Below are 26,269 nucleotides of genomic sequence, written 5' to 3' on the forward strand. Positions count from 1 at the left end.
TGCCTTGGCCTCCCAAAGTGCTGGGAATATGGGCGTGAGCCACTGCGCCCAGCCCCCGGAACCTGCATTTCTAGGCACTGTGAAATATTGTTTTCCTCTGCATCTTCACACAGTGACACCCCCACACACCTACACATTCATATTACAGTCACACAGGCACAGCCAAACTCTTATTCACATAGACTCATGTGGTATTGCCCTAACACATAGATTCCTACGGGTACAATTTAGTTTCAACTACGCAACACTTAGACTCACAGAAAGTTCCACTAGCCCAGTTGCACAGGCACAGACAGGTATGAAGTTCATGCACATATATGCATGTATTTGCACACACGTGCACACATGCCTGGAGCCCTTCACAATCCTTCTAAGACCTGCGTCAGCTTTGAGCATAGAGCTTGGGCAGCCGTGAATATTCAGTGCCACAGCGTAGGCAGGGGCTTTTATTCTCACTTCCCTGTTATTTGCTGCACATCGCCACATCCTTCTGTTGAAGGAAGTGGGGAGTGGGCAGGATGTCAGGCTGGGTGACATCAGCTCTCCTCTGCCAGGCCAGGCCAGTGGCTCCCAGGCTGGGCTGGTAGCTGATGGTGCTGACAACATGGTTGGGGGAAAAGGACTCTGGCGGCCTGAGCCTGATGCCAGCTGTCCAGAGCAGCCTGTGCTGCCATCTGGACCCCCCTCCCCAGCAGCCTGCTGTCCAGGGGAGGAGAAGGCAGGCTTAGAAGCATCCTCCACCCTGAGCGCTCCTGGGCCCTGCCTCCCTCGCCTGGGCTGCGGCCAGGGCCGATTGCCGCAAATGTGCACTAGTGTCCTGACAGCAGTAAGGGGCATGACTCTGCCTCTCTCGCCTGGCCAGCTGGACTCCTCCAACATCGCCTTCTTCATTGCTTTTTTCATTTCACAAATCCTCGAGGCTGGCAACAGAATTTGCAGAGCCCAGGGAAAATGCACACACAGGGTTCCTCTTCAAAATTACAAACAATAGGCCGGGAGCAGTGGCTCACGCCTGTAATCCCAACACTTTGAGAAGCTAAGGGAGGGGAATTGCTTGAGGCCAGGAGTTTGAGACCAGCCTGGCCAACACAGCGAAACCCTGTCTCTACTGAAAATGCAAAAATTAGCTGGGCATAGTGGCAGGCGCCTGTAATTCCAGCTACTTAGGAGGCTGAGGCAGGAGAATCATTTGAACCGTGGAGGCGGAGGTTGCAGTGAGTCAATATCATGCCATTGCACTCTAGCCTGGGTGACAAGAGCTAACTCCGTCTCAAAAAAAAAGTATAAGTCTAAGGCAAAGAAAACGCAAGCAGAGTCAGGGGGATAGGAAGAACATTAGGATATTTGAGGTCTGAATATGTTCTAGGTGTTTGAAGAACAGCAAAGGGGCTGGTGGGTTGGCCAGACATTGTAGCTCATGCCTGTAAATCCCAGTACTTTGGGAGACTGAAGCGGGAGGATCACCTGAGCCAGGGAGTTCCAGACCTGCCTGGGCAACATGGCAAGACCCCCCTCTCTACAAAAAATTTAAAAATTAGCTAGGCGTGGTGGTGCTCGCCTGTAGTCCCAGCTACTTGGGAGACCGAGGCCAGAGGATCACTTGAGCCCAGGCATTCAAGGCTGCAGTGAGGAGTGATAGCGTCACTGCACTCCAGCCTGGGCAACAGAGTAAGACCCTTATCTCTTAACAAAATGAAGACAGGCCGGGTGCTGTGGCTCACGCCTGTAATCCCAGCATTTTGGGAGGCCGAGGTGGGCGGATCACGAGGTCAAGAGATCGAGACTATCCTGGCCAACATGGCGAAGCCCCGTCTCTACTAAAAGTACAAAAATTAGCTGGGTGTGGTGGTGCGTGCCTGTAGTCTCAGCTACTTGGGAGGCTGAGGCAGGAGAATCATTTGAACTCAGGAGGCGGAGGTTGCAGTGAGCCGAGATTGTGCCACTGTAGTCCAGCCTGTCAACAGAGAGAGACTGTCTCAATAAACAAAATTTGTTTTAAAAAAGGGAACAGAAATAAATTCACATGCATTACTTCACTTCATCCTCACAACAACCCCATCAGATGGGTGTGAATATTATTCCTATTTTACAGATGATGAAACTGAGGGCCAGAGAGGCTGAGTAATTTGCTCAAAATTATACAGGCAGAGCTGAGAGATACTGTGAGTTCAGTTCTAGACTACCACAATAAAGCGAGTATCACGATAAAGTGATACACAAAATTTTTGGCTTCCTAGTGCATGTAAAAGTTATGTTGACACTATACCATATGTGCATATGCAATATATACATTATAGACAATATAGACTATATACAATATAGACATAATGCAATAGCATTGTGTCTAAAACAGCATCATACACCTTAATTTTAAAATACTTTATTAGCTTGGGCAACACAGTGAGACCTCGTTTCTACAAAAAAAATTTTTTAAATTAGCCGGGCATGTTGGTGCTCACCTGTGGTCCCAGCTACCTGGGAGGCTGAGGTGAGAGGATCGCTTGAGCCCAGGAGGACGGGGCTGCTGTGTGTTATGATCACAGCACTGCACTCCAGCCTGTGCAACAGAGTGAGACCCTGTCTCAAAAGAAAAACAAAAAAACCTTAAAAACTTTATTGCTAGACCAGGCACGGTGGCTCAAAAAATTAGCCAGGCGTGGTGGCAGGTGCCTGTAGTCCCAGCTACTTGGGAGGCTGAGGCAGGAGAATGGTGTGAACCCAGGAGGCGGAGGTTGCGGTGAGCCAAGATCCCACCACTACACTCCAGCCTGGGCGACAGAGTGAGACTCCATCTCAAAAAAAAAAAAAACCCACAAAAAAACAGTAAACTTTATTGCTGCCCGGGTGTGGTGGCTCACGCTTATAATCCTAGCACTTTGGCTGAGGCGGGCAGATCACTTGAGCCCAAAGGTTTGAGACCAGTCTGGCCAACAGACTGTCTGCTGGATGTGGTGGCAGGTGCCTGTAGTCCCAGCTACTTGGGTAGAAATCCCGTCTCTACCAAAAAAATACAAAAATTAGCCGGGCATGGTGGTGCGCACCTGTAGTCCCAGCTACTCCAGAGGCTGAGGCAGGAGAATTGCTTAAACCCAGGAGGTGGAGGTTGCAGTGAGCCGAGGTCGCGCCTCTGTACTCCAGTCTGGGCAATAGAGTGAGACCCCGTTTCAAAAAAAACCAAAACCAAAACCAAAAAAAATCTTTATTTCTAAGAAAAGCTAACCATCATCTGAGCCTTTGGCAAGTCATAATCTTTTTCCTAGTGAAGGGGCCTGCCTCAGTGTTGATGGCTTCTGACTGATTAGCGTGGTGGTTGCTGAAAGTTGGGGTGGTTGTGGCAATTTTTAAAAATAGGAGAACAGTCGGGCACGGTGACTCATGCCTATAATTCCAACATTTTGGGAGGCTGAGGCAGGTGGATCACTTGAGGTCAGGAGTTCGCGATCAGCCTGGCCAACATGGTAAAACCCCATCTCTACTAAAAATACAAAAATTAGCCTGGCATGGTGGTGGGCACCTGTAATCCCAGCTACTTGAGAGGCTGAGGCAGGAGAATCTCTCGAACCCGGGAGGCAGAGGTTGCAGTAAGCCGAGATGGCACCGTTGCACTCTAGCCTGAGTGACAAAGAGAGACTCAGTCTCAAAATAAATAAATAAATAAATAAGATAATAATAATAATACTTGAAAGTCAAATGTACTCCTTGATCAATGGGCTGCAGAATGGATGTTGTGTTAGCAGGCATGAATATATCTCCTGTACATCTCCATCAGAGCTCAGTTGCATTGACAACGAGCAGCCATATTTTGAAATGAACCTTTCTTCTGCACAGGAAGTCTCAACTGTCGGCTTAAAATATTCAGTAAACAGATGTGCTGTCACCCAGGCTTTGTCGTTCTATTTATAGCGCAGAGGCCTAGTACACTTAACATCATTCTTTTTTTTTTTTTGAGACGGAGTCTGGCTCTGTCACCCAGGCTGGAGTGCAGTGGCGCGATCTCGGCTCACTGCAAGCTCCGCCTCCCGGGTTTACGCCATTCTCCTGCCTCAGCCTCCCGAGTAGCTGGGACTACAGGCACCCGCCACCTCGCCCGGCTAGTTTTTTGTATTTTTTAGTAGAGACGGGGTTTCACCGTGTTAGCCAGGATGGTCTCGATCTCCTGACCTCGTGATCCGCCCGTCTCGGTCTCCCAAAGTGCTGGGATTACAGGCTTGAGCCACCGCGCCCGGCCAACATCATTCTTAAGGTCTCCAGGATTTTCAGAATATTAAATAAGCATTGGTTTCAACTGAAAGCCACCAGCTGCATTAGCCCTTACCAAGAGTCAGCCTGTCCTTTGAAGCCAGTCATTGACTTCACTTCTCTCTAGCGTGAAAGTCCTAGCCGGCGTCTACTTCCAATAGAAGACTATTTTGTTGGGCGGGCGCCGTGGTTCACACCTATAATCCTAGGAGCGTGAGACCAGACTGAGCAACATGGCGAAACCCCGTCTCTATAAAAATACAAAAAATTACCTGGACATGGTGGTACACATCTGTAATCCAGCTACTCCGGAGGCTGAGGAATGAGACTCGTTTGACCCGGGAGGCGGAGGTTGCAATGAGCCACGATCTCACCATTGCACTCCGGCCTTAACAACAGGCTCTTCCCATCCCCCTGACTCTGTCTCAGAAAAAAAAAAAAAAAAAAAAACCGGGCGTGGTGGCTCACACCTGTAATCTCAGCACTTTGAGGGGCTGAGGCAGGTGGATCATGAGGTCAGGAGATCGACACCACCCTGGCTAACACGGTGAAACCCCGTTTCTTCTAAAAATACAAAAAATTAGCTGGATGTGGTGGCAGGTGCCTGTAGTCCCAGCTACTTGGGAGGCTGAGGCAGGAGAACAGGAGGCGGAGCTTGCAGTGAGCCAAGATCACGACACTGCACTCCAGCCTGGGCGATAAAGTGAGACTCCGTCTCAAAAAAAAAAAAGAAGAAAGAAAAAAAGACTATTTTGTCTACACTGAACGATTTGTTGTTGATCGTAGCCACCTTCATCAATAATTTTAGCTACATCTCTTCTGGGTAACTTGCTGCAGCTTCTATTTCTTTTTCTTTTTCATATTAAAACACGTTTACTTTTTAGGCCGGACATGGTGGCCCATGCTTGTAATCCCAGCACTTTGGGAGGTTGAGGTGGGAGGTTGCTTGAGCCCAGGAGTTCCAGACCAGCCTAGGCAACATGGCGAAACTCCATCTCTACAAAAAATACAAAAATTAAGGCCAGGAGTGGTGGCTCACACCTGTAATTCCAGCACTTTGGGAGTCCGAGGCAGGTGGATCATGAGGTCAGGAATTTGAGACCAGCCTGACCAACATAGTGAAACCCTGTCTCTACTAATAATACAAAAAATTAGCCAGGTGTGGTGGTGGGTGCCTGTAATCCCAGCTACTCAGGAGGCTGAGGCAGGAGAATCACTTGAACCCGGGAGGCGGAGGTTGCAGTGAGCTGAGATTGTGCCATTGCACTTCAGCCTGGGCGACAGTGCAAGACTCTGTCTCAAACAAACAAACAAACAACAACAACAACAACAAATTAGCTGGGCATGGTGGTGTGTGCCTGTAATCCCAGCTACTCAGGAGGCTGAGGTGGGAGGATTGCTTTAGCCTAGGAGGTCAAGGCTGGGGGCCACAATGAATGGGTACCATTTCTTGCTCTGTTTGCTGGAGAATACAGGTTACAATCAGAGTGGTGAGTGCTTCAATGGGGGTAGAAAAACCTGCAGTGGGGGTGCAGAACATGGACTGGAGCAGTCTGGCTGAAAAATGGAGGTGACCTTTAAGCTATCTTTATACATTTATCCATTTGTTCAACAAATGTCTGTTGAGGGCCCACCAGGTGCTAAAGGCTAGGTTGAAGAAATGACGTTTACATTCATTTCCATTAATTTACATTGAACTGAAGTGCTAGCTAAGGCAATAAGGCAAGAAAAAGAAATAAAAACCAGACTGGGTGTAGTGGCTCATGCCTGTAATCCCAGCACTTTGGGAGGCTGAGGCACAAGGAGTGCTTCAGTCCAGGAGTTTGATACCAGCCTGAACAATATGGCAAGACCCCATCTCTACAAAACAACAAAAATAAAAATTAGCCAGGCATGATGGCAAGTGCCTGTAGTACCAGCTGCTACTCTGGAGGCTGAGGTGGGAGGATAGCTTGAGCCTGGGAGGTCAAGGCTGCACTGAGCTGTGCAATGATGCCACTGCACTCCAGCCTGGGCAACAGAGTGAGACCCTGTCTCAAATAAATAAATAAATATTTAAAAATAAAGAAATAAGAACTAGGCTGGGTGTGGTGGCTCACACCTGTAATCACAGCACTTTGAGTCTGAGCTTTAGTTTGAGCTCAGGAGTTTGAGACCAGCCTGGGTAACATAGTGAGACCCCAGTCTCTATTTAAAAAACAAAAACAAAAGAACCAAAGTAGGTGACAAACCAGCTAGTACATAGTAGAACTGTTAGGAACATTACACTATCAGGTTCTCAACAATAACCTGACATTGAACAGGTTATTAAATGCCTATTATGTTCCGGATTCTGTTCGGGACACTTGGGAGATAGTAATGAATAATACTACATTATTATTAATATCATAATTAAAGTTTTCGTGCCCTCCTGCAATTAATATTCCAGTGTGGGGAGACACAGACAATAAATGTAATAAATAAATTACATAGTGTGGTATGGGGGGAAGAGCAGGAAAAGGGGGACCAGAAGTCCTAGGAGGTTGTATTATAATTTTTTTTTTTTTTTTTTTTTTTTTGAGACGGAGTCTCAATCTGTCGCCCAGGCTGGAGTGCGGTGGCCGGATCTCAGCTCACTGCAAGCTCCGCCTCCTGGGTTTATGCCATTCTCCTGCCTCAGCCTCCCGAGTAGCTGGGACTACAGGCGCCCGCCACCTCGCCCGGCTAGTTTTTTGTATTTTTTAAGTAGAGACGGGGTTTCACCGTGTTCGCCAGGATGGTCTCGATCTCCTGACCTCGTGATCCGCCCGTCTCAGCCTCCCAAAGTGCTGGGATTACAGGCTTGAGCCACCGCGCCCGGCCTGTATTATAATTTTAAGTGGGGGTGGAGTAAGAAAGAAAGAAATGCCTGAAAGGATGAGATGTAAACAAAGACCTAAAAGAGGTAAGGAACCTGCGGATTTTTTTTTTTTTTTTTTGAGATGTAATCTCAATCTGTTGCCCAGGCTGGAGTGCAGTGGCCTGATCTCAGCTCACTGCAACCTCCGCCTCCCAGGCTCAAGCGAGTCTCCTGCCTCACCCTCCCGAGTAGGTGGAATTACAGGCTCCCGCCACCACACCCGGCTGATTTTTATATTTTTAGTAGAGATGGGGTTTCACTATGTTGGCCGGGCTGGTCTCGAACTCCTGACCTCAAGTGATCCACCTGCTTTGGCCTTCCATAATGCTGGGATTACAGGCCTGAGCCACCACACCTGGCCAACCTGCGGATATTTGGGGGAAGAGTTCCAGGTGGAGAGAATTGGAAGTACAAAGGGCCAGAGGCACCAGCATGCTTGCTGTGTCCAGAGACAGCTAGACCAGTGTGGCTGGAGCTGAGGGCAGGGAGGTGACTGGGCATATCTAGCAGGACTGTGTGGGCCACGTGAGGGCTTTGACTTTTCCTCTGAGTGAGGTAAGAGCCATTGAGGGCTCTGGGTAGAGGAAGATCATGATGTGAATCCAGTTCTAACAGGCTCCCACGGGGTCAGATGTTACCATTTATTAAACATTTACTGAGTGCCAGACACTATTCTGTTCAATATGATTTGATCTCATTTCATTTTCACATGGACCCTATAGAGAATATCATCCCATTTCACAGAACAGAAACTGAGGCTCACAGAGTTTAAGACACTGACCCATGGCCAAACAGCAATAATCTTCAGCGCCTGGGTGCCAAGGTAAAGTAAGCCGGCCTTTCCCTCCCCCAAGCATTTCAGACAAGGATCGGTGGCTGCAGAGCGCACCCATCTTCGGGAACGGCGTCTGTGTCCCTGTCTGTCTGTTTCTATTTCCACACGTCCCTGTCTGTCTCCACGCGCCTCTGCCTGTGCGTCCCCCATCTGTGCCCAAGCCGTCGTCTCTCTGCGCCCGGCCCCCGCACATCGGAGCTATTTCGGGTTTAAGGCTTAAAAGCCCAACAGCTCGGAGGAGACGCTTCCTCCGGCCCCCAGCTCGGACCACGCGCCGCACGCGGCCAGCTCTGGGAGCTCCCAGTTTTTTCTGCGGGATCCCCGAGCCGGGGAAGCCCCCGCGGGAGGAAGGGTGGGGGCTGGGGCGACCCGGGCCCGGAGGCTCTCGGCCCCCCAGTGGCCAACCCGGGCATTGACGCCGTCAGGAGCCCAGTCGTGCGTCAGCTGTCGCCCTGGCAACGGGCGGGCGACGTCACCCATTGGTGGTCCGTCAGTCACCCGCTGACGTCACGTCCCAGGAGGGGCAAAAGGCAAGGCGCGGGGGCGGGTTCTAGGCCCGACCGGCAGGGGGAGCCCCGGGGCACTGATGGCAGATGCGTTTGGCTTGGTCTTGCAGGAGGCCCTGGCCCTGCCAACATGGCCACCGCAGCCCCAACGGCGCGCTAGGTTGGCAAGATGAAGAGGAGTCGCAGTGCCCTGTCTGTGGCAGGGACCGGGGACGAGGTGCGAGAGGAGGCGCTTGGGATGGGGCGGGGCTTCGCCCCTGGGGAGACTAGCGCCCTCTAGTGACCATGGCTATTTCTTGAACGCGGCTTCACTACCTCCAAGCTGTGAGGAGTTTGATCCCTTTGTGCCTCAGTTTACTCCTTGATTCCATTTTTCTCCTGCTGCCCAGATTAAGAGGCTCTCAGCCGGCCCAGGGACAGAAGGCAGAGGCTTCTCAAATGAGGAGAGGATTTTGGCGAGGAAGTGGGAGGGGGCGCTAGGGGTGGTGAGGTCTTGAGAGTCTCAGATGTGAGGGAGGGGAGGGGGGCATTGACATTAAGACCAAGAGGGGCCCTCTTAGATGTGGAGGTTGGGAAGAGACCCTAAAAAGGTGATGTGTTAGAGAGATCTCACACTTAAGACAGAATGTCTAGATGTGACAGACCCCCAAGGCTAGGGCATCGAGAGGGGACCCCACAAAAATTATGGCTGAGAAGGGGCACTCTCAGACCTAAGAGATGGTAGGGCACCCTTTGTGGGAGGGGTCAGCGAGTGGTTCACACGTGAAGGGGAGCCTATACCCCCCATTAACTACTCCCTTAGACATCTAGGTAGGGGTGTTCTTGCGGAGCGGGGCTCAGAGCTTCCCAGCCAGGCCACGCCCCCATTCCACTTTATCCCTCCCCAGAGGCCGAGGGAGAACCCCGAATCCGGCCATGCCAACATGCTGGGGGCCGACCTGCGTCGCCCTCGCCGCCGCCTCTCGTCCGGTCCTGGCCTGGGCTGGGCCCAGCCTGAGACCTCGGACCCTAGGGTCCCTCTGCCGCCACGGCCCACCACGCTGCCGCTGCGGATCCCACCGCGGATTTCCATCACCAGGGCGGAGAACGACAGGTAGGTAGGAGAGGGAGCAGAGTGGGAGCTGGGTTGGGGAGGCACAGTGCCAACTGGGCTAGGTCCAGCCACCAGCCCTTCCCGATCTCCACGCTCCCTGTCGTTTGCAAAACTAGTTGCAACTTGTACTGTGGCGGGCTGTGACACCCCTCCTCCAAGGCAACCTTCGCAAGCTCTAGGAAACCCTTCTTTCATTTTCCAGCTGCCTGAGTCAGCAAGGGGCAGGACTGAGGAAAGGGGTGTCATGTCTCCAGCCCCCAAGATGCTCCCATATTCACAGAGCTGGGGCAGGTTGATCAGGCGGCTGTGCACCGGCTTTCGTGTCCCCGCTGGGAGGATCAGGTTTCTTCTCCGCCTTGAAGGGGATGGGATGGTGGAGTCTTGGAAGGGGTCTGGACTGGCATTTTGCTTTCTCCTGGGGAGATGTGAGAAATATCTGCGAGCTCTGGGTTCACACAGCACCTCTTGCTGGTTCTCATCTGGGGACCTTCCCGGTACCCAACCAGTTTCTCAGAGTACTCAACCCCCTTCTTGGCTCAAGAATGAGCTGGAAAGTCAGACAGCTGAGCTAGTCCTGGCTTCTGGCCGGCCCCTGCCCCCATGCCCTCCACTGGTCACCGCTCTCGGCAGTTCCAGTCTACCCCCACCCCATCTACTCAATTGGAGAGTTCCAGGGTCTCTGTTTCCCTCATGGTCCAAGGTTCATTTCCAGACAGGGAGAGCAAGTGACTGTCACTCGCCCATGGAGCTGCTTAATTATACCTCCCCATGTCCATCCCACTAGCCTCAGGTCCAGATCAGTTTATCCCCCCGCTCAGATCACCGTTCCTCGTTTCCTCCTTCTTCTGCAACCCCAGCTGTGGCCTGACATCCCCACCCGCCTCGCATTACGCACCCCCACCCCCCTCCACATCTCTAACCAACGTTACAGCTTTCCCCCGCCAAGAATTTGGCCCAGCCCAGGACTCTCAAATATGATCTGGGGAGAACTCGCAGCCCCTGCAAATTCCCTAGAAGCCGTTTTGAGTGTGTAATGGCGGGGGGTGTTCCTGAGAGAAGTGGGGGACACAGTTCTGGCCCTTGGGATACCCCGCGGCTGATGAGGGGGGGGCGGTTTTTGCTCGGCGTTCACCCACCCCGGGAGCCCCCTCTGGCGGGGAGAATAGTGGCTGTGGGGGTTGAAGACGGGCAGTCTTTTTTTTTTTTTTCTTCAAATAAGGAGAAGAGCGCGGGGGGAGGGAGGTAGCAGACGGCATCGCCTGCCCTGGGGAGCCCGTGAGAGGGGGCGCACGGGGCCTGGGGTCTGGTCCCCGGGTCGCGCAGCAGAGCAGTTTCGCGTTCAAGCTCTTATCGGCGTTGGGGGTGGGGGTGGGACACGCGGGCGCGTGCACTCCCCCCGCCCAGCAGCCAGCCTTGGGGGGGGGTTGAGGGGGATGGGGGCGCGCTCGGATCCCGCTTGCTCTCTGCTCGCTCGCTCGGCGCGGCGCTGGGGGAGGCGGGAGCGTGAGTCACGGCGACTCCCGATTTAGGTGCCGGAAGGGGGGCTCTGCTGGCGGGGGCCGCAGGGAGGAGGCTCGCCTGTTTACTCGCCTGAAAAGGGCACGGGGGTGCGCTCCGCAGCTACCCGGGACCTTCCTCAGTTTACCTCCCGCAGAAGCGCTTTAGAAGAGGCAGCGATGTATAGAGCGGTGGGCGGGCAGCTGGGGTATCCGCCATAGGGTGTCCTCCTGGAGCCGCAAGGGAACCAATGGGACACACCCCAGAAACACCCCAAAGAGGCCCCAGGCCGACCACACACACACGCACGCACACGTACACGCACACACTAACATACATAGACGCCCTCCGACACTACAGACGACAGAGGCCGAATCTCGTGCACAACTCCGCAAGCACACACCGACCACAGACGCATCCAAGCGCTTGAGAACATATTCACAGTCCCCAGGCCACCTGAAAAAAGACCACGTAGGGATGCACATCCTCCAAATAGGTAGCACATGTGCGCACACATCCTTCATCCACAGACACACACAATTATACACACAGCCAAATTCAGAGAAACGGGCAGACAGCAGCAGCCAACCACGTGCGCACACACACTTCCAGCCGACACTGAAAACACAGACAACCCTTGGAAGAGGCCACGTGCGCGCACATCCCGCCCCGGGCCCGCACCATCACTATCCTCCGACGCACAGACAGGAGATCCCACACACTCTGCCGCCGCCCGCTGCAGGCACCGCGCCGGTGGCACCAGGACCACTCCTCAAAAACTACCCCCGGCCAGGGGTAGCGGCGAGGACACGCCAGCACCGGACTCCGCCCTCGCCATGATGGACCGACTGACTGACACTCTGGCAACCAGTCCGGTGTCTTCTTCCAGATCGGATTAACCGTTTAACTCCTTCGTGCCCGTGCGCGCCGCGGCCAAGCAGGGTGCTCTGAAGAGAGCCGAGTTTCAGCGCCCCCTCCCACCCCGGAGCGGGGATCTGCGTGGGCGGGAAAGGCCCCCCCCTCCTTAGGTAGCTGCCCCCCACTGGCCCGGACGGAGGAGGAGTGGGGCGGCGCTGACAGCCGCGGCGGGCGGGGGGCGGGGAGGGGCGGGACGGGGCGGAGGAGCCGGGGCTGGCGCCGAGCGGGGCGCGGAGCGCGGAGAGCGCCGCCCGGCACTGAGCAGAGCTCCAGGCGCCGAGAGGAAGCCGCAGAGCCCGGCCCGGGGGCGATTGGCCCGCAGCGCCCCCGGGTCTGTCCCCGGGGCGCCATGGCCCTACCGCGGCCGGGCGCACCCGCGGGGCCCTGGGCTCGCTGGCTTGAGCGCAGCTGAGGGGGGTGTAGGTTGGAAGGGCCAGGGCCCTCCGGGGCGCAAGTGGGGGCCGGCGCCATGGAGCCCCCGACCGTCCCCTCGGAAAGGAGCCTGTCTCTGTCACTGCCTGGGCCCCGGGAGGGCCAAGCCACCCTGAAGCCTCCCCCTCAGCACCTGTGGCGGCAGCCTCGGACCCCCATACGTATCCAGCAGCGCGGCTACTCCGACAGCGCGGAGCGCGCAGAGCCGGAGCGGCCGCCTCACCGGCCCATAGAGCGCGCCGATGCCATGGACACCAGCGACCGGCCCGGCCTGCGCACGACCCGCATGTCCTGGCCCTCGTCCTTCCATGGCACTGGCACCGGCAGCAGCGGCGCGGGCGGAGGCAGCAGCAGGCGGTAAGACTCCCCTTGGCGGATGCGCGCGGAACCGATGGGCGCGCAGGGAGGAGGCAACTCGAGCCGCCGGCCGCAGGGGGCGCTAGGATGCGGGTGGGGTCGGTTTGGCTGGCGGGGGCGGAGGGAGTTCGGCTGCGGGGGCGTCTAGGACCTGGCCGCTGGTTGCCCGCGCTACGGCTTCCTGCTGAAGCCCATCCTGGGGTCCATTTAGGGGGTGCCATGCTGCGCGTGGTGTTAACGAGGTCTGGGTTGGGGAAGGGGGCTGCACCTTTAGGGGTCTGTATTCTTAGTGACAGTGCAGGACAGCGGCTAGGCTGGGAACCACTTGGAGGGACCTTCCTGGGGACACTATTCTGAGGGCTAGATTCGCAGTGTTTGGGGTACCGTTGGGGCACTCTGTAAGCGGGTGCCTGCTAGGACCAGGATCTTTAGTTCAGGGTCGGGTGCTCTCAGGGTTCTATGGGGTGGAGGACTCTATTGCGGGGATGTTAGTGGACTCTTCCTGCAGCAGCTGGGGTCGGAAATCCAGAGGGTGCCTCTTGGGGGAGCACTGTTTTGGGAGCCTTGTGTTAGGTTGGAGTTTCCCTCTCAGGGCAAGAGTGTTAGGGTTCAGTAGCTGTTCAGAGGCAGGAAACAGTGGAGGGGGGGCACAGTCCCAGCACAGAGGGAAGGAGTCCCCGACTGCAGAGGTGACAGCATAGTGAGGGTGTGTGTGTTGAGCTTGGTCTTCTCCGACGGTATCCTCCCACTGACCTGCGTTTGCTCCAGCTGTCCGGGTATGACCAGCTGTGGCTGCCTCAGTTGTGGGCTCTGCGTGAGCTTCTGGGGTCTTGTGATGGTGACACGATGACTATGTGTTCTCCAGGGACAGTGTAATTGTGACAGTATGACTGTGTATTTCCCGGGTAGTGTGACTGTGTGTTTCTGGGACACGGTTTGTGACAGTGACTGTGTATGCTTCAGGAATGCTGTGAGTGTCACAGGGTGACTGTGTGGCCTCATGGGATGCAGTGATTGGGACAGAGTGACTGTTTCTGCTCCTAGGACAGTGATTGTGCAGTGGTGTCGGTGGTCTAGGGACAATGATTGTGACAGTGTCATTTCTGGCATGCAGTGATTGTGGCACTGGGGTGTTTACACTTGGAAAACAATGTGATTGAGTTCGTGGAACAGTCTGTGCTGCTTGGACACTGTGATTGAAACACCGTGGCTGTGTGTTAGTCTTCGCCAGGTGCTCACATCTGAGCGTCGGTGCTCTGACATGTGGCCTGTGTTCCCTCTGCCTGGTGTATCCTAAGAACTGGTGTCCTCTAACCACCTGGTGTTCTTAGTTATTGTTCCTGCTCTGATGGTGCTCCAGGGTCTGATTGCATGTGCTCCAGCGATGTGTGCAACTGACAGCTTTGCTTGTGTGCTCTACCTGGATGCCCCACTGCTGGGGATATCACCAAGATGGTCAGATTCAGGCTTCTTATCCCTGGAGTTCCTGAGTGAGGCCCCTCTAAGATGTAGCCCTACTCTTCCTAAGTCCCTTTGGGGGTCTTCAGCAGTCATTGCAGCCCTCCAGGCCACCCCCACCTCTGTTCTGGTCACCCCCAAGCCCCAGTCCCCCTGCACCCCTGTACCCACCAGGAAGCAAGTGTCATGGGTCTAGTACATATGGGCTAATATTTCCCAAAGGGAACTGGAGAGAGGCTGAAGGAAGAGAAAGCTGGAATCAACAGAAAATGCTAAAACCGGGGGCAAGGGGCCAAACTGTCACACGTCACTGTCCTAAGACACCAAGGGGTGGGTGAAATGCAGTAGGATCCGGGCCCCATTTCTTTGCAAGGCTCTAGAGACTCCTCCTAACCTGGTCTCTGGGGTGCTGAGTCTTAGGGGACAGTGGCTGAGCGGTAATAATCATCATTTTGGTGGGTATCCATCTCGCAGTGGGTCACCCTCGGGCTCCATGCCAGGGACTTTTCCATGCATCCTCATCCCCAGTGCCAGGGTATTCCAGCAGGGTATTCCTGCTGGCATATGGGGAAACTAGGGCCTAGAAACAAAACGCTTTCTCTCTCTCTTTTTTTTTGATGGAGTCTTGCTCTGTCACCCAGGCTGGAGTGCAGTGGTGTGATCTCGGCTCACTGCAACCTCTGCCTCCCGGATTCAAGCGATTCTCCTGCTTCAGCCTCCTGAGTAGCTGGGATTACAGGAACCCGCCACCACACCCGACTAATTTTTGTATTTTTAGTAGAGATGAGGTTTCACCATGTTGGCTAGGCTGGTCTCAAACTCCTGACCTCAGGTGATCTGCCCACCTTTGCCTCCCAAAGTGCTGGGATTACAGGCATGAGCCACTGCGCCCAGCTAAACCCTTTCTCTTTCTCACCCAAGCTCACACAACCGGGAGATGGGGGAGCTGGAATTGCAATGCAGGTCTGCCCAATTCCTGTGCATCTTTGTATAAGTGTCTTGCCCTCTCTGAGCCTCAATTTTCCAGTCTGTAAAGTGGGGCTGTTGTTGGCATTGCCGTGTGAGGGTCAGTTTGAGGGTTCTGTGAGCTTGGGGATGTGTGTAAAGGACTTAACATAATGAGTAGATCTCCATTCAGGGACCTGGACTAAGGAGGGGGGACCTGAGTGGATCCCATTTCTCCAGGGTGAGTAGAAAAAACAGGAACCTTAACCACATCCCCACGTAGACTCCGGTTTCTGTTTCACTGTGGGCCTGTGCACCCTTCAGTGTCTGTGCTGAGGTCCAAAGCTGGGACTGATGGGTGGGCTGTAGCTGGCATCGGTACCAGCGTCCTTCCCCCTCCCCAGGGAGAAGGAGAAATGTCTCTGATGGCAACCTCAATGCTTAGAACGGACATTTCTTCAAAAAGGGGATTTTAGCAGGGCACACACAGGATTCGGTGCTCCCCATATTGGAGTTCATCCAGCTACCACAAGGAGAGTCCAGTGAGCTCCTCCATTTGGGTCAAAGGAATCCCCAGAGAGAGGGCACTGCCCCCCGCAACCCGAGATGTCATCCAAACCTCCCCTGAGGATGTATGAGACGGCTGAGTCACGGCACAGCCACAATCTGTCAAGAGGCAGATGGAGAGGGAGGAAGAGGAGGACTTTGGTGGGGGGGAGGTGGGAAGCTGTCTGAACTGGGGACGGGGCCAACATACAGACCCCGCGTCCCCCCTCCCTGGGCCCTAAAATGCTCCCCATCAAGGTGGGGGCACAGCGTGGCCCCAGGAGCAAGTGGAGGCAGCCGAGCTGGGGTCTCCGTCTGGTCGCTGGTCTCTGTCTCCACTTGGGTCCTCGCCTCCCCCTGTCCCTGGCGCTCCCAAGTCCCTGGATGTGGGTTGAGAGCGGGTCTCCCCGCGCGCCCTCTGCCGGACGACAAGGAAGGCACAGCCTCGGTATGCGCTCCGAGCGCGGACCTGCCCCAGGGACGCCGCCAGTCCCGGAGCAAAGCAAAGTCGCCATCACCGTCGCGGCGCCCAGTATTATTATTTCATGCTTATTGAGCGTCCTGGAGAGCGGGCGCCAGGCCGGCTGACCGCAGGCTGCGTGTGGGGTCCTCGCCCTCCCGGGCTTGGGACCAGGCCGCTTTCCCCATGCGCCAGCCCCTGCCACACGCTGCGGGGACTGCCGCCTGGAGGACAGGGAGGAACCTGGCCGAAAAGTTGCAGCGGTGGAGTTCCCGTCCCGCCTCCGCTCGCTTGCCGGGCAGCCTGATGAACTCCAGCATCCTTGGCTCTGCACTTCTGTCCGGGAAAAAGAGACCATGGGACTTACCCAAGGTCACACAGCGAGGAAGGTGAGAATGGGAGTTAAAAACCAGATCTCGGCCGGGCGCGGTGGCTCACGCCTGTAATCTCAGCACTTTGGGAGACCGAGGCGGGCGGATCACGAACGAGGTCAGGAGTTCAAGATCATCCTGGCCAACATGGTGAAACCCCGTTTCTACTACAAATACAAAAATTAGCCGGGTGTGGTAGCACGCGTCTGTAATCCTAGCTACATGGGAGGCTGAGGCAGGAGAATCGCTTGAACCCGGGAGGCGGAGGTTGCAGTGAGCCGAGATGGCACCACTGCATTCCAGCCTGGCAACAGAGCGGGACTCCGTCTCAAAAAAAAAAAAAAAAAAAAAAAAAAAAAAGCAAAACAAAACAAAACAAAACAAACAGATCTCATCCACTCCAGACCTCTGAGTAACATTCACATGGCAGCCCTGCCTGCTGACTCGCTGTGTGACTTGGGGCCAGTGATTGTGCCTCTCTGAGCCTCAGTTTCCTCATCAGTCAAACGGGGCTGAAAAATAAGAACTGTCCACCCCCAGGGCTGTGGTGAGGCTGATATGTTTGACGTAGGCGCTGGGCACCAGGAGCTGGTGTTCTGAGAAAGTACTTCCTCAAATGACATCAGCAGAGAGAAAGGGGGCGTCCCCCAAACCGCAAGCCCGGGTGGCGGGGAGGGTGCCCCATATTTCAGTGGTAACAGATTGACTGCAGGCTCTTACGACTTTAGGAAAACTGGGGCTTTGGACCTGGGAGAGCCACAGTCTGGCAGGGTGAGAACAGAATTGTGGGGACATCTGAGCCCATTCTTTTCATTGTGGAGTATGAAAGAGTTCAAATCTGACTGGATGCGGTGGCTCACACCTGTAATCCCAGCACTTTGGGAGACTGAGGCGGGTGGATTATTTGAGGTCAGGAGATTGAGACCAGCCTGACCAACATGGTGAAACCCTGTCTCTACTAAAAATACAAAAATTAGCCAGGTGGTAGTGGCGCACACCGAGTAGCTGTAATCCCAGCTACTCAGGAGGCTGAGGCAGGAGAATCCAATCGGTTGAGCCTGGAAGGCAGAGGTTGCGGTGAGCTGAGATCGGGCCACTGCACTCCAGTCTGGGCGATAGAGTGAGACCCTGTCAAAAAAAAAAAAAAAAAAAAAAAAAGGAAGGAAGGAAGAAAGGAAGAGAAGGAAAGAAAATAGTTCAAATCTGCTTTTGGCCAGGCAAGGTGGCTCACACCCAGCACTTTGGGAGGCTGAAGCGGGAGGATTGCCTGAGGCTGGGAGTTTGAGACCAGCCTGGGCAACATAGTGAGACCCTGCCTCTACAAAAAGAACAAAATAAGGCCGGGCGCGGTGGCTCAAGCCTGTAATCCCAGCACTTTGGGAGGCCGAGACGGGCGGATCACGAGGTCAGGAGTTCGAGACTATCCTGGCTAACACGGTGAAACCCCGTCTCTACTAAAAAATACAAAAAACTAGCCGGGCGAGGTGGCGGGCGCCTGTAGTCCCGGCTACTCGGGAGGCTGAGGCAGGAGAATGGTGTAAAAACCCGGGAGGCAGAGCTTGCAGTGAGCTGAGATCCGGCCACTGCACTCCAGCCTGGGCGACACAGCGAGACTCCGTCTCAAAAAGAACAAAATAAAATAAGTAAATCCAGCTTTTGTCCTGTACTTGCTGTGTGACCTTCACCTGTCAGAGCCTCAGTCTCCTCATTTCTAGCAGATTCGTTCATTCCACAAACGCTGAGCGCCTTCAGAACTGTGGCTGAGAATGCTGTAGACCAAGTTTGTCCAGCCTGTGGCCCAGGATGGCTTTGAATTCGGCCCAACACAAATTCGTAAACTTTCTTAAAACAATGAGATTATTTTGTTCGTTTTTTTTTTGTTTTGTTTTTTGTGTTTTTTTGTTTTTGTTTTGCTCATTAGCTATTGTCAGTGTCAGTGTATTTATGTGTGGCCCAAGACAATTATTCTTCTTTCAGTATGGCCCAGGGATGCCAAAAGATTGGACACCTTTGCCATAGACACAATCCCTGCTGTCCTGAAATTGTCAGACTACAGGGTGAAGCAAAAATAGTAAGTAAAGGGCCGGGCACAGTGACTCAGGCCTGTAATCCCAGCACTTTGGGAGGCCGAGGCAGTTGGATCACTTGAGGCCAGCAGTTCGAGACCAGCCTGGCCAAAACATGGCAAAAACCTGTCTCTACTAAAAATACAAAAATTAGCTGGGTGCACGCCTGCAATCCCAGCTACTTGGGAGGCTGAGGTGGGAGGATTGCATGAACCCAGGAGGCAGAGATTGCAGTGAGCCGAGATTGTGCCACTTCACTCTAGCCTGGGCGACAGAGCCAGACTCCGTCTCAAAAAGGAAAAAGAAGAAATAGCAAGTAAAGCTATATGATAATTCAAGATGGTCACACACAAGATATGGAAAAAAGAGGGATCCTGAGGTCAGGGAAGGCCTCTCTGAGGAGGTGACATTTGAACAGAGACCCAAATAAAATGAGGGAGGTAAGGGCCGGGCGCAGTGGTTCACGCCTGTAATCCCAGCACTTTGGGAAGCCGAGGTATGTGGATCATGAGGTCATGAGTTCAACACCAGTCTGGCCAGGATGGTGAAACCCCATCTCTACTAAAAATACAAAAATTAGCCAGGCGCGATGGCGGGCGCCTGTAATCCCAGCTACTCGGAGGGTGAGGGAGGAGAACTGCTTGAACCCAGGAAGTGGAGGTTGCAGTGAGCCAAGACCATGCCATTGCACTCCAGCCTGGGTGACAGAGCAAGATTCCATCTCAAAAAAAAAAAAAAAAAAAAAAAAACTGAGGGAGGTTGCTACGTGGGTATCTGATGGAAGAGGATGCCAACCAGAGGGAAGAGCCAGTGCAGAGGTCCTGTGGTGGGAGTGTGTCGGATACGTTGGAGGCAAGTGTGTCTGAGGCAGAGTGAGCGAGGAGGGAGTGGAAGAAAAGGAAAAAGTGAGGTGACAGGAAGCTCATGTAAGGACTCATAGACCATGAGGCCATGATCAAGGTTGGCTTTAGGCCTCAGTTTACATCTGGCTTCCTAGGACGGGACAAGCAACATTGAGCTGGAAGGAAACTCATCCATAAAAAGGGCTTGTGTAGCCTCATGGCTAAAATTCCTGTCTCTGAGGCCAGACATCTGGGTCCATAAGCCAGCTCTGATCTTTCTAGATTGGGAGACCCTGGCCAAGTCACTCCTCTCTGGGCCTCAGCTTCCCCGTCTCTGAAATGGGCCTAGTAAGAACTGTATTCCCAAGGGCTGATCTGATGAATTGGCAAAACAATTCAGGGAAGCTAAGTGCACTGAAACCTTAACTGGTCAGTGAACAAAAATGCATTTCTGGGACCGGCATAGTGGCTCATGCCCAACACAGTTTGGGAGGCTGAGAGGGGGTGGATCGTTTGAGCCTGGGAGGTGGAGGTTGCAGTGAGCCAATATCATATCACCGAAAAAAAAAGAAACAAAAAAGAATATCACCTGTTAGGTATCTGGTGGGTATTTTGTGAGGATTAAATGAGATCATAAGACCAGGTGTGGTGGCTCATGTCTGTAATCCCAGCACTTTGGGAGGCCAAGGCAGGCAGGTCACCTGAGTCCAGGAGCTCAAGACCAGCCTGGGCAACATGGGAAAACCCCATCTCTAGAAAAAATACAAAAAATTAACCAGGCATGGCCGGGTGCGGTGGCTCACACCTGTAATCCCAGCAATTTTGTGAGGTCGAGGCAGGCGGATCACCTGAGGTCGGGAGTTCAAAACCAGCCTGACCAACACGGAGAAACCCTGTCTCTACTAAAAAATACAAAATTAGCCAGGCATGGTGGCGCATGCCTGTAATCCCAGCTACTTGGGAGGCTGAGGCAGGAGAATTGCTTGAACCTGGGAGGCGGAGGTGGTGAGCCGAGATCGCGCCATTGCACTCCAGCCTGGGCAAAAAGAGCAAAACTCCATCTCAAAAAAAAAAAAAAAAAAAATTAGCTGGATGTGGTGGCACACATGCTACTCAGCTACTGAGCTACTTGGGAAGCTGAGGTTGAAAGATCACTTGACCACAGGAAGTTGAGACTGCAGTGAGCTATGATCACGCCACTGCACTCCAGCTTGGATGACAGAGTGAGATCCTGTCTCAAAAGAGAGAGAGGAGAGACAGAGAGATCATAGCAGGATATAGAGAGATGCGCAGGAAGCTTTCTAAAGGATTAGTTGCTATCATCACCATCATGGTCATTATCATCATCGTCTATATCCTCTGGCTAGTATAGTGACTTGCATATTATAAACCCTCAGTAAATATTTGTCAAATAATGATAATAACTGTAGCTCATATTAAGTGAGTGCTTACTATGTTCAGACACTTTTCTGAGCCCTTTATGTGTCCATTCATGGGGTGAGTGTAGTATTATACCCATTTTGCAACTGGGGAAACTGAGGCTCAATGAAATGAAGTGACTAGCCCAAGATCAAATGGCTAAGAAGTGCCAGAGGCCACACGCAAGCCCAGGCCTCCTCACTCTGGCCCCCATGGCATCAGAGCCAACACTAGAGAAGAAAAGATATTTCACAGAGGTGGACTCAAAAATAGAGATGCACTGCTGGGGCGCGGTGGCTCACACGGGTAGATCACTTGAGGCCAGGAATTCGAGTCCAACCTTGCCAACATGGTGAAACCCCATTTCTACTAAAAATACAAAAAAATAAAAAATTTAAAAAAAATTAGCCAGGCATTGTGGCACATGCCTGTAATCCCAGCTACTTGGGAGGCTGAGGCATGAGAATCCTTTGAACCTGGGAAGCAGAGGTTGCAGTGAGCCAAGATCGTGCCACTGCACTCCAGTCTGGGTGACATTGTCTCAAAAAAAAAAAAAAAAAAAGATAGAAAGCAAGAAAATAGAAATGCACCCCCTTTTCTTTTTTTTTTTCTTGAGACAGGGTCTCACTATCTCAAGATGGTGCAGTGGCACCATCGTAACTCACTGCAACCTCAACCTCTTGGCTCAGGTGATCTTCCCACCTCAGCCTCCAAAGTAGCTGGGACCACAGGCTCATCCCACTATGCCTGGCTAATTTTTGTAATTTTTTTTGTAGAGATGAGGTCCTGCCATGTCACCCGGTCTGGTCTCGAACTCCTGGGCTCAAGTGATCCTCCTGCCTTCACCTCGCAAAGTGCTGGGATTACAGGCATGAGCCACCAGGCCCAGCTTCTAGGGGTGTCTTAAGAGTTGTAAGACACACCAGGAGAGGTGGCTCACGCCTGTAATCCCAGCACTTTGGGAAGCTGAGGCGGGTGGATCACGAGATCAGGAGTTCAAGACCAGCCTGGCCAAGATAGTGAAACCCTGTCTGTACTAAAAATACCAAAAAAAAAAAAAAAAATTAGCCGGGCACAGTGGCAGGCGCCTGTAATCCCAGCTACTCGAGAGGCTGAGGCAGGAGAATCACTTGTTGCAGTAAGCCAAGATCGTGCCACTGCACTCCAGCCTGGGCAACAGAGTGAGACTCAAAAAAAAAAAAAAGGAAAAAAAGTTGTAAGACACATCTCAGGACCTGTGGGTGGCATTCTAGGTTGTCCCCAAGGACTGTGGGGTGCATCTTGGGATTCTGTTCTAGGGTGTGAGACTGTCTTAGGAGCTGGAGAGGAATCTAGTTGTGTCCCTGGGGTCTATTGGGGCACCCCAGATTTTGCTGGCATCTGCATGGTTACTAGGGCATTCCCTGAGTCTGAAGGCATTCCCGAGGTTGTCTTGGGGTCTCAGCACTTGTGGGGGCATCTCAGGGATGCTGTAGAACCATTCAGGGATTAAGGGACATCTGAGGGACTGTGGAGGTGTTCCCGGGGTCTGTGGAGGACTCTAGGATTTGGGGGGAACCTATATTTGGTCTATGAAAATGGCTCTGTGGGTGTGGGGGATTCTGGGGGGACTCGGGGGAGGGTCTATGCATGATGGGATGATGAGAGTTGGGGATGATGGGGAGCTCTGGAGGAATTTTGGGACATCTGAGGAACTGTGGTGAGGGTTCTGGGATCTGAAGGGTTTTCCCTGGGATCTCAGAGCACCACTGTCAGGGAGTTTGTGGGAGCGCCCCCAGAGATTTGGGGGTATCCCTGGCATTTGTGGGTGCACGCTGGGATTCTTGGGGCACTCCTGGGGCTTGTGGCATGTCTCAGAAACAGTGAGGACACTGCTAGGATTATGGGGGCATCTGGGGAGCTATGAGAGTGCCCCAGGGTCTATGAGGGTGTCTCAGAACACCTCTACGTTGTGCTGAGAAGCCTTGGGATTTGGGGGGTACCCCTGGACTTCTTGTGTGGGGTTGTCTCAGGGACAGTGAGGGTGCTCCTTGGGATTCTGAGGGACTGTGGGGTGGCTCCTGGGGCTTATGGGTCCTGTCAACACCACGGGGAGTTTGCAGGAGTGTCCCCAGAGATTTGGGGGTGTCCCTGGTGTTTGTGGGGACGCGTCCGGCGATTGTGAGGACATCAGAGCCAATGCGGGCGGCTTTGGGGTCTGCGGAGGAGTCCCCGCCAAAGCCGTGCGGGCGCCCCAGACCCGCCCCGCCTTGGGGGCGGCTCCAGCGCGAAGCCGGAAGGGCCGAGGCAATAGGGCGGGGTAGGGCCCGCGGGCCCGGGGCTGGGCCGGCGGCCTGCGTGGGCCTCGCGGGGTGGGCGGCGCAGCTCCCCAGCGCCCGCCGAGGCGGGGCCGCCCCGCGGCCATGGCACGGCCACGCGGCCTAGGTCGCATCCCGGAGCTGCAGCTGGTGGCCTTCCCGGTGGCGGTGGCGGCTGAGGACGAAGCGTTCCTGCCCGAACCCCTGGCCCCGCGCGCGCCCCGCCGCCCGCGTTCGCCGCCCTCCTCGCCGGTCTTCTTCGCCAGCCCGTCCCCAACTTTCCGCAGGCGCCTTCGGCTTCTCCGCAGCTTCCAGGATTTGAGCCGCCAGGCGTGGGCTGGGGCTGGGTAAGTGCAGCGCTGGTGGCCGTGGGTTCAAGTCGCCCCTGGCCACCTGGCGCGCGCCGAGGTCTGGGGTTCGTGGCTCACTCTCTACAGCCTTACTTTCCTCTTCTGTCACATAGCAGCGATCAAAATCATCCCTGCCCGCGAGGGTTGCCGTGGAGACCTCTGATAGGGCATGCAGTAGAAGTTTAATAAATGTTGCATCCCTCCCACTTCCTGTGCAAACCTGAAGCTGCGGTCATGCTTTGGAGGAGTGAGGGCGACCTGCCATCCAGGTCATGTGTTCATCCTGGGGATATGTATTCAGTGCTGTCAGCCTCAGTCTACTGGCCTGTGAAATGGGGGCAGTCGTGCCCTCTGGGGGTGGCCGTTTGGTGAGGCTCGGTGTCACTCCTTGTACCGGGCCACGGAGGGCAAATGGAAGTTCCCTTTCTGGCCAGACGGGGTGGGCTGCGGGGGCGGGAAGTCTGGGGGTGACAGGCTCCGAGGCCACATCCGGTCTGGTTTTCTAATGTCCTTATATCCTGGAGGCAGAAGTTGGCAGCCCGGAGTTGGGCACTGGCTGGCCCTGGGGGCTTCTCCGGGTCCTCTGCCTCCCGCTCTTCCACCTACTTAACGTGTGCAACTGAGGCACAGACCGAAGGAGGGCACGGCGGGGCAGGATCAGGTCCAGCGACTGGCCCCAGGAACGAAATGGGGCGGGGACAGAAGAGGAGGAGGGGCCGGGGCCTTTGGGAGCCCCGCGTGGGGTCCGCAGGGTGTGTGGAGGGAAATCATTCCCTCTCTCCGGGTCTCTCTCTCTGCGTCCTGCATCTCTGTCTCCATTTCTGTCTCTTCTGTCTCTGTTTGGTCTCTCCTCCCCACCCCTGAGCTGCACCTTCCCCTCCCCTGGGTTTGTGTCACCCGACCCCACACTCGGAACGAGTCCCGTTTCCCGGGGGCGCATGGCGATCAGAGACCTCGAGCGGGCCCAGCTCGACGTCAGGGCGGGGAGGGGGGAAAGGCGGGGCCGGAGGCGGTGGCAGGAGGGCGGGCCTGGAGCCGGGAAACCGGAGCCCCGGGGCACCCCAGAGGCCTAGGAGGGAGGGGGGGGGGGAAGTGTGCGTCCGATTCCACAGAACCCCTGCAGGGGGAGGCAGACAGAGCGCCCGTGCGCTCCCCTCCCCCGTGCAGACGCGGGAACGCCCGACTGCCCGGGGCTGTCCCTGGGGGGGTCACCAGAGGCGTGGAGGCGGTGCCGGCAGTGGAGGCCGCAGACACCTTGGGCCTGGCCAGCAGAACGCGCCACACCGCCCTGCCGCCGTCCCCATGCGCGCCCCGACGACAGCGCTTGGCTCCCATGCGCTCCGGTGCAGCGCCCCGGGCCCGGCCCCGGCCCCCTGCCCTGGCACTGCCCCCCACGGGCCCCGAGTCCCTGACCCACTTCTCCTTCAGCGATGAGGACACCCGTCGGCACCCTCAGGGCAGATCTGTCAGGTGGGTGACCCGTGGCCAGTCAGTCCTCTCTTTTAATACTGAAGGGCACTGGCTGTGCTGGGGGGTGGGGGTGCTGAGTCTACTTGGGTGAGCCCCCTAAGTGGCTTCCAGGATCTGGCTGGGGCCCCACCCCCTTTCCTAGCCCTAAAGGCCTGGGGTGCTGCTGAGGGCTTCTTGAAGGTGGTGGCCCCCAAAATGGGTGCTGGGTCCATTCCTGCCTATCCAAGGTAGGACTTGTCACCCTCTTTGTGCCCCTAAACCTGGGCTTCTGGCATTCACTTTGACTGCAAATATGGGTGTCCAGCGTCACCTGGGCTCCACTCCCAGGCCACTGGCCTAGAACCAGGTCCCTAAGTCCCTGCCTGGCTTAGTGTCTCCAGCCTTACCTTCCCCACCCCCTCTCATGCTGGAGCTGCCAGGCTGTAAACCAAGCTGGGCTGGGGGTGGGGCAGGGAGATTCTGGGATGCATGGAGGGTGTTTAGAATAGGCTGGACTGAGCTGGGGTTGTGGGTGGCCTTTAAGTTCTGAGAACTCTCAGGGGTTTCTAGCCTTGTTCTTGCTTTCCTGCTTCATGGTCTGTAACACAGACACGCACACAGGGCCACACGCAGGGCAATCCCGGTCGCCTGGTGTTTACTGTACTAGGTGTGGGTCTTCTGGCTGCACCGAGAGGACCCTGCAGTTGACTCATAGCCGCACACAGGTGACACACAGACCACAGCAACCCTGGCCCACCCCTCGCACATCCTCGTCTACACTGCGTTCCTCCACAGTGAGGAACTCTCTGTGAGAGTGAGACACACTCTCACCAAAATACACACCCAGGGCCCACACGTGTTCCTGCAAGCTGGACTCCCACCTGCACCAGATCCACACAGGAACGCACCTCATGCCCACACAAGGGTCAGGGACTGTCACAGTATCAGTGCGACACGGTCTCATGAAGTCACCCAGACTCAGAAATACACAAAGACACAGAGATGCACACAGGCACCCATGAGCACCCAGCTCCTGCTCACACAGGCAGATATGCGATGCCACAGAGATGTCTACTGTGCGACGCCCAGGGGCACACAGACCTCCCTCTCCCCCCGACTCTTACATACTCAGCCCCCCAAACAGCTGTGTCACCTGGCACCACGCGCCTGCCTGGGAGACACACACCAGTACCCGCCTTCAACCTCTGTGTGACCTTCACAAAGCAAATGCCAGGCCTTTCCATAAAGGCTGCCTGGCACCACCTACAAGTGAGTCAGGTGGAACAGCACGGGGAGCCAGGGGAGACACCA

General features: G+C 54.9%; 1 protein-coding gene across 4 annotated transcripts in view; it reads left to right on the forward strand.

Moving 5' to 3' along the window:
- The first annotated feature begins 8,504 nt into the window (after positions 1-8,504).
- The window catches only part of PDE4A (phosphodiesterase 4A), a 54,333-nt gene continuing 36,568 nt past the window's right edge, over positions 8,505-26,269 (forward strand). Inside the window, exons 1-2 of one of the 4 annotated variants that reach the window (XM_045381075.3) lie at positions 8,505-8,675; positions 9,346-9,551. In XM_045381075.3, coding sequence (XP_045237010.2) covers positions 8,628-8,675; positions 9,346-9,551 — 254 coding nt within the window. In that variant the 5' untranslated portion in view covers positions 8,505-8,627. Of the gene's footprint in view, positions 8,676-9,345; positions 9,552-12,205; positions 12,756-23,158; positions 23,507-24,755; positions 24,980-26,269 lie in introns of those variants that run through there. The other 3 variants (XM_045381074.3, XM_045381076.3, XM_045381077.3) reach the window with 3 other exon arrangements.

Source organism: Macaca fascicularis, chromosome 19, assembly GCF_037993035.2.
Source record: "Macaca fascicularis isolate 582-1 chromosome 19, T2T-MFA8v1.1".
NCBI lineage: Eukaryota > Metazoa > Chordata > Mammalia > Primates > Cercopithecidae > Macaca > Macaca fascicularis.